Source organism: Mus pahari, unplaced genomic scaffold (assembly GCF_900095145.1).
Source record: "Mus pahari unplaced genomic scaffold, PAHARI_EIJ_v1.1 scaffold_9802_1, whole genome shotgun sequence".
NCBI lineage: Eukaryota > Metazoa > Chordata > Mammalia > Rodentia > Muridae > Mus > Mus pahari.
The window spans coordinates 831-9,556 of NW_018392869.1; the positions used below are offsets into that span (position 1 = coordinate 831).

Genomic DNA, 8,726 nt, shown 5'->3' on the forward strand with positions numbered 1-8,726 from the left:
GTCCCTCCTGTCTTCTGAAACTCTTCCTCTCGCTTTGATTACTGTCTCTGCCTTCCCTCTGGTTCCCCTTTGACTCTTCTTGAATGTTCTGTGCACATCTCTGTACAAGTGTTTGAGGAGATGTACATTTTTACTCAGATCACTTGAGTCACAGTGTTCATTCTTGTTGCACTTACCAAATAATGAGTGATAAATGTGGGCTTCTCTTTCCCTCAGTGTCTCCATGTGGGGCTACCGAGTGGCCCAGAGTTTCGTCTTTGCCATTGAGGAGATTAATAGGAGTGCTCACTTGTTGCCCAATTTGACACTGGGCTTTTCTATTCGAAACTCTGGAGACTCAGTGCATGGAGCCCTCTATGGGACAATGGGCTTTCTCACAGGGCAGGAGGAGCCCATCCCCAACTACACATGCCAGCATGGCTCTCCTCAGGCTGCCTTGGTTGGGGACACAAGGTCATCCCTGTCTGTCTCCATGGCCAGACTTCTGGGGCTGTACAAGTTTCCCCAGGTGAGTTTCACAAAGCCTTATTCTTTAGTGAATGTGGTGTAGTCCCTTAATGATGATGGCAATGGTCACAGCAGTGAGCAGCTCTGCTGAGGAGCCAGCTTCCCTGCATATTGTCCATGTCCAACATGGCTCTCTCTTCCATGTATTGATAATTTAGAAATAATTATCATCCCCTGCATTGAAAAAAAAAGTGAGTTTTTTTTTTTTTTTGGTTTTTTAAGACAGGGTTTCTCTGTATAGCCCTGGCTATCATAGAACTCACTTTGTAGACCAGGCTGGCCTTGAACTTAGAAATCCACCTGCCTCTGCCTCCCGAGTGCTGGGATTAAAGGCATGCTCCACCACGCCTGACTGAGAAATTTTTTTATTATTTAAAAATATATTTTTAAAATTTTATGTGTATTGAGTATTTTGTCATTCATATATATATATATATATATATATATATATATATATATATATATATATAGCTTGTGGACATCAGAAGGGAGCATTGGACTTTCTAGAACTGTTGTTACATATAGTTTTTATGTGTCATGAGGGTGCTTGAAATTAAACTTGGGTCATATGAATAGAGGACCAAGTAGTGTTAACCACTCAGCAATCTCTCCATCACCATATTAATCAATCCATCAATTTATTATTATTATTAGAAAGGGAGAGCAACTGTGTCTGTGTTAGTGTGCATGTGTGTGTGTATATGTGTGTGTGAGTGTGTCTGTACATGAACCTTTTCATATCTGTGGAGGTTAGAAGAGGCTTCCTTCATCACTCCCCGTCTATCCCTTTAGTCAAGATTTCTTCCTGCACCTACAGCCCATGATTCCTTGGCTAGGCTGGAAGGTTGAAAGCTCCACCCAGCCTCCTGTGTGCACACCTCTTAGAACTGAGGATAATGTCATGAAGGGGATGTCCAACTTTTTATGAGTACTAGGATCTGAGCTCCTATCCTTATGATTTTGCAGCAAGTGCTTTTAGTCATCGTGGTATCTCTCTATACCTCAAATGAGGCATACTTAAATTGGTAGAAACTCCATTTTTCTTCTCCGTAAATGATAACATACCCAAAACCAAACTTTGTTTCTGTTTTTTTTTTGTGGGTGTGTATTTTGTGTGTGTGTGTGTGTGTGTGTGTGTATGCAGCATTTCTCTGTGTAACCTAGGTTGCCCTTGAACTCTTGATCTTCTTCCCTTTGATGTCTGAGTCCTGTGCACTATTGTGCTCAGAATAGGAACTTGATATATTGAATATTTTAAAAGAACTTCTTGTATTCCAACTTGTAGGGCTGCAAGATAAATTTTAGTTAAATTTGAATTTCAGGACTGGAGATATGGCTCAGAGGTAAAGAGCACTGAGAGTTCTTTTAGAAAAACTTTAAATCCCAATAACTACATGGTAGCTTATGTGAATCTGTAACTCATTTCCAGACATGTGACTCCCTCTTCTGTCCTGCATGATTAGCAGATATTTATGTGATTTATGTGGTGCAAATCATACATACATGTGAAACACTCATTCATAGATAATAATAAAAAAATGAGTTTCTGAGAATCAATGAATTGTTTTTAGCCTAAGTTTGTCCCAATATTTGCATTAAAATATAATTTGTTTTCAACTAGTAATTTGTGTTTCACAGGACAAACTTAGTCATAGAAATGATCATTGCTTATCTGCAATCCAAACATAACAGAATAGCTTTTGTTTTATTGCACAGCCTGGCAAGACCACATGCATGAGTTTGAGTGAACCTTTTCTCTCCACATGAAGCAACCAGATGCTAGGGCCTTTGTCTTAATACAGTATAAATTTTACACATTTTGTAGTGGAAGAAGGTTTTCATTCATACTCTGAGCCTGACCAGCCACAATTGGTGCCTCTCAAACCCAAACCGACCAGACTGGACCACACCAGACCAGACCAGACCAAACCACCACAGACACAGATTCCACTTGTCACATCTCCAAGTACTCTCTTTTTAAAGAACATGTTAACACCTCTTCCTTAACAAATTAATAACTCAGATTCCCATTTCTCTTAAATCTGGAAAACCTCACGATGGCGGTCTGATAAGAGCCCATAATTCATTTGTTCTTATCAGGTACAGCAAGATGGCTCATTGAGTAAAGATGCTTGCTAACAAGCCTGATGACCTGAGTTTGAGCCTCTGGAAAACCAGCCCCCAAATTTGTCTTCTATGTCTATACATGTATCATCATTAAAAGGCAGACAGACATACAGACATAGACACATAGACACACATATAGACATGCACACGCACACACACGAATTTTCTAAAGAACATCCTAACAGCTGTGTGCAAATGAGAGCATCAGACCAGGCCTAGCTGAGGTGCTGGAAACAAATATAGGGGTGGGCAACGGGAAGGACAGATGATGAAAAGCCACAGGGATGTCTGTGATAATTGGCTAGTGAAGGGCACACAGCTGCTTGGTAGAATCAGTACTTTTTACAGAACATTATTGTAGCGATGGTTCTGATGCTGTCTTGCTCCTCAGTTGGTTCTTGAACTGTCAGTAAAGAAGCCATGGGCCATTTGCTGGGTGGAAGAAATAGGCAGGACTTCCAGGTCCCTGGAGGAAAAGAGATAGATGCAAGGGAGGAGAGTTCGCCATGCTTTGGAGAGAGAAGAAACAAGTAGCCATGTGAGGTCTCTGGAGGAGTGGGACCTGTGGATGCTCCTACAGGTAGGTAGTCAGGGATGTTTAGCAGGGACTAAAAGTATCTTAGCAACTAAAGTTTAGGGCAAGTAGGAGGTGCAGAGATAAGAATATTGTTAAGGGCACACTTTTCTAGGAGGGAGATAGTAGTGTCCAGCAATTGTGTCCAGAGGCAAGTTGAAAAGGAACAACTGTGTGTGTGTGTGTGTGTGTGTCTTTTATCTGTGGCAAGGGAAGCTGGGTTGGGACTGGTATCCCGACCCATTTCTGGAGCTAGGTGTGGTAGCTAAAGCTAAATGCAACACACTATTTTCATTTCCTTTCATGAAAATTGTTATGCTTTAGATTATAATATACATTTATGTGTATATGTATATGTCTGTGTGAGTCTATGCAGCAGGTGTGGGAGGAAGCCAGAAGCAAGTGTCAGATTTCCTGGGGCTGGCGTTACAAACAGTTGTGAGCCACCAGATGTGGGAGCCTGGAATAGGACTTGGGTCTTCTACAAGACAAGCAAGGGCTGGAACTGCTGAGCTATCTCTCCAGCCCCATCCTTCTGACATTTAAACAAGACCATTAGCTTGCTCTTGAGTCCTGGATTTCATCTACTCGCATATTGCCTGGTTCTTCCTTGACAGGTCAGTTACTCATCTTCACTACCCAGCCTGAGTGACAAGATCCAGTTTCCATCCTTCATTCGAACCCTGACTAGTGACCTCACATCCTCCCGTGCAGTTACCCAGCTGATAATTCACTTTCAGTGGTCCTGGGTGATCATTCTTGCCCAAGATGATGACTTTGGGCAGCAGGCCAGCTCTCTGGCCACTCAGCAGCTGAGTGCAGCTNGTGTGTGCATTGAGTATCACCTTCATGTCCCTTCCCATCAGTCCTTGNGGAAGATTGAAGAGACTGTCCAGAAGATGCAGAAATGTACAGCCAGAGTTGTTCTGGTTTTCTTGAGCAATTCAAATTTCCAGCTCATCTTGTATGGCTTACTGGCTGTCCCTGTCTCAGGACAGGTGTGGGTCAGCAAAGGCACTCTGCACATGGCACTTGCCCTGACCATTCCAGGCATTTCCCAGGTGTTACAAGGCACATTTGGCCTTCTGTATCACAGCAGCAGGGCTATTGGCTTCCCTGAGTTCCTTGCTCACCTGTGTCCCAGCCAGACCCCAGAAGACATGTTTATAAAAAAGTTCTGGGAGTTCACCTTTGATTGTATGTGGCCCAACCAGAACAGCACAGTGACAGAGGGTGTCCAGGTCTGCTCAGGAAATGAGAGTCTGAAAAACAAGCCACATCCTTTCGCAGAAGTGAGTAAAATTGATGCTGCTTACACGGCTGTCTACAGCATTGCTCATGCCCTGCATGATATGATATCCTATGAGCACCAGGATGGGAAAGGTACAAACTCCCAGGACTTGCAGCCCTGGCAGGTAAGAGAGACATGTGTGGAGTGGATGGTTCAGAGATGGTTGGGGAACAGACATAATGGTTTTTACTAAGCTGTAGAAGTGTAGCAGGCTATACACTTCAGCAAGGCTGAATTTGCACTGAGGGCCACCATAGAACCTGCATTTTTCAAGGAATCCATGCTGTGTGTGTAATATCAGATGAATCCAGTTACAGTGGGTTGCTTTTGTACAAATACAAGATACCTATTTTAATTTTCATTTAATGGTAAACATTTTTTTTTTTTTTGAGACAGGGTTTCTCTGTGTAGCACTGGTTGTCCTGGAACTCACTCTGTAGACCAGGCTGGCCTCAAGCTCAGAAATCTGCCTGCCTCTGCCTCTCAAGTGCTGGGATTAAAGGCGTGCACCACCATGCCTGGATAATGGTAAACATTTTATTATCCTAAATTTGAGCTTAGATATACAGTGGATGCTCTTAGTACAGGTATGTTGAAAGTCAGAATTTCAAAGAGATATCAAATGCCCACCCCTCTCTTTCTCTCTCTGTCTGTCCCTGTGTGTGTGTGTGTGTGTGTGTGTAGGCATATAGGCACATGATTGAGGTGTGCTTACCGTGTGTACATGTCTCTGAGAATGTCTGAGGATCATGTGAGAAAATTACCCTTCAGTCACTCTTCTATCTTATTTTTTGGGGCATGTTATCTCACTCAAACCTAAAACTTGCTGATATGGCTTGTGATGGGTATTCCCTCTCTAGATCCCCATGAAGCTGTAATTACAGAGGTACGGCCACATTCACCTGTCATTTAGGATGGTTCTGGATATTTTAATTCTTATCTTCTAACTTGTGTGGCAAGAACTTTAATGACTGAGCCAAATCTCATGTCCTTACCTCATTTTCTATGTATACTATTACATACATTTATATAATACATTTTTTCATTTTCTCCCAGTATCTAGTCTCTCTCTCTCTCTCTCTCTCTCTCTCTCTCTCTCTTCCAGCTTGGATAGAATAGGCCTAGATATGCATGATGTCCCTTGGGAGACACACTACTCACTGATAAGGCAAAGTGAGTGTGGTGGCTAAGGAGGGGCTGTGTTTTTCATAAGCTTCAGTGAGATTATCTGAGTCTGTGTGCTAGGTGAAGGATACACATAGTTTCGAACCAGAACAACAGTGTTAGTTGTTGGCTTTTTGGCCAAGATGGACAGATTAGAAATTACAGGAGGCCAAGTTCGATGGCCCATGTATGTCATCTTAGGACATAGGATATTGAGGCAAGAGAATCAAGTTCCATGCCAACCTAGACTACACAGCAAAATACTATCACAAAATAACAATATATGAGCGTGGTGATAACTGAGTGTAATCTAGGATGAAGATATAAAGTAAATGAAGGAGTGATGAGCAAGTGAAGAGCCTAGGAAGACCTGAAAAGTTCTGTCAGGAACAGTCCCTGGACAGTCAATGATATTTTCCTTTCTTTCTCAGCTGCTCCATGCCCTCAAACAGGTACACTTCAGGACTCTGGATGGAATCAAGATTATGTTCGATGCCAATGGAGATTTGGTGACAAAATTTGATATTTTCCAAGGGCAGAAAACTCCTACAGGTTTATTCCACTTGGTCCGTGTAGGCATGATAGACCCTCAAGCCTCTTCAGGGAACAAAATGATGGTTCAATTGAAGGAGGATCTCCAAGTAAGTTCCCCGAATGCAGAGATAACTGTTGTCCTAGTGTTTTAAAATATCTGGGAAATTTCAAGTCCAGGCTTCCTTATGTCTACTTAGGCATGAAATGGATGTAGGCCACTCAGTTATAACTGACCATGCTCTTTACCTTACAAGAGACCTTCCTTTGAGTGATATTTATTGACCAGCAAAAATGAATGTATCAGAGCTGGGGCTGTAATAATGGCTCACTGGCTAAAGTGTTTGCTGTGCAAGCAAGCACAAGTCCCAGACTTTGGATCTCCAATAAACTTGTACATGCTAACTGGCAGTGTGTTCTACTTGTAATTTTGTTTTTGAAGGTGACATGAATTGGATGCTCATAGCAAGTTAGCTAGTGAGACTTGCCATATAAGTTATCTCATGGTTTTACTTTGAGTGTCAATGTGCAGAGTGGAAATGCAATGGAGGATGATCCCCAACAGTAACCTTGGGCTACCACATGCACTAGTACATATATGCATGTGATCCTACATAGATTTAAAAGCACACATACACATATTTACACCATAGACACTTGTATAAAATGAGGAGAAAATATACTAGACTCACAAAATAGAATCAGAATGTGTACTTCTTGGTATTTTGAGAGTATTTTCATTTTCTGTATTCTGGAATTGCTCTGTGAAGAGGAAGATTGTGACCCACTAAGCCAAACACCTTCCCATGGGCTACCTAGGAAGTGTCCTCAGAAGACACCCTCAGGTTACTTGTTGTGATAGATTTCCCATTCATGACAAATACCAGAGAAACTGTGAAGTGAGGAAAGTTTTTTTTTTTTTTTTTTTTTTTTTTTTTTTATTGACTTATGGTATGAGAGATCCAAGGCCAGATTGATCATTGCTTTGGGTATGTGTGGCTAAGGCAATGTGTCTTGGCAGCAGGTGTGCTTGGTAGAAGAGGTTTCCCAATTCATGGGACCAGTGAGTTGGAGGTGGTGGCATAGATAGTTTTGATAGGTATACACATTATATCTTACAAGTTCACAGCTCCATTGACACAATTCCTCAATTATTTCCCATGTCCTCCTTCCACCATCTACAAAATAGTTCATTAAATTAAGAGTCCATCAAGGAATTGGTTAGGTCAGATGCATCAATATCCAATGGTTCTTCAAAATACCCATTATCTTGTAACTAGTGGTACAACACACAAGACTTTGTAAACATATGAGTTTCAAATGCTGATGTTTATTAACAAAATTATCAGCTGCTTTGATATAGACCTGTCTATTTGTGTAGTCTGATGCATCAAAATAACTCAGCTTTCTGTCCTATGCCTATTATAAGCCATCTAGGAAAGTCTATGGCAAGCAAGTGAACTTTTTTGGAGATGGCACAAAATTGCATAGCTGTGATGGGTGTGCTCTGAGATATGGGTCCTCAGAGACTTCATCCTAGGTTTGCTTCTGGCTGCTGATATGCCTTTCCTGTCACTATTATATAGCCCAATGATTCCTGTGTATCAACACACCCTATTTGGCAGATCTCCTGCAGAATCAATATGAATCTGTACTTTCTAGTAGTAATGCTGTATAGATGAATCGATGATTTCATAATTCCTGGTAATGATTTTATTGCATTACTAAACTGATATAAGTTATCTCAAGGCCCCTATATAACAATAGCTGCAAATAGTTTCATGTGTCACAGGATAATTGTACTAGGAAAAGAAAGCAGGTTTGGAACAAATATACAGTCAAGGAGAACACTCTTTAGATTAGGAACAAGGCCATTAACTGGTAACTAAAGCTCATAAACTTGGTAAGGGCAATTTATTATAGGTGCAAGGACAGAAAATAAATGATTGACTAGTCTATCTATACAATGCTTCAAAAAAGTAAGACACAAGGCAGATGATTTGTTTCTTGACAAAACAGTGCTAACTTATGACATAAAAATTATTGCTTTAAACTTATAATGAACTTATGGAGCTAGTCACAGATAATGAATGTTTAGGTACTAGTCTTAATTGAAAGACATGTAAACAGTTCTGCTGTAACTCCTTAAATCTTATAGATCTATGACATGAACTATTGACTTAAACTTACTATGAACTTATGGAATGTAAAAAAAGCTTAGAAAATCATGTGATCAATTATCTTGAGAAAGTATAAAAACTAAGAACTATAAAAAGTGACAGCACATCTTTCTTTATCTTCATCTAGTATGTGTGTCTCTGTATGTGCCTGAACCTTTCCTTTCCTTTCCTTTCCTTTCCTTTCCTTTCCTTTCCTTTCCTTGCCTTGCCTTGCCTTGCCTTGCCTTGCCTTGCCTTGCCTTGCCTTGCCTTGCCTTGCCTCGCCTCGCCTCGCCTCGCCTCGCCTCGCCTCGCCTCGCCTCGCCTCGCCTCGCCTCGCCTCGCCTCGCCTCGCCTCGCCTCGCCTCGCCTC

General features: G+C 41.5%; 1 protein-coding gene across 1 annotated transcript in view; it reads left to right on the forward strand.

Annotated features, from left to right (window-relative positions):
* Window positions 1–223: 223 nt before the first annotated feature.
* LOC110315217 (vomeronasal type-2 receptor 26-like) overlaps window positions 224–8,726 on the forward strand; it is a 17,262-nt gene continuing 8,759 nt past the window's right edge. The window contains exons 1-3 of the mRNA XM_021189327.1: window positions 224–508; window positions 3,826–4,623; window positions 6,095–6,331. Coding sequence (XP_021044986.1) covers window positions 224–508; window positions 3,826–4,623; window positions 6,095–6,331 — 1,320 coding nt within the window. The remainder of the gene's footprint in view (window positions 509–3,825; window positions 4,624–6,094; window positions 6,332–8,726) is intronic.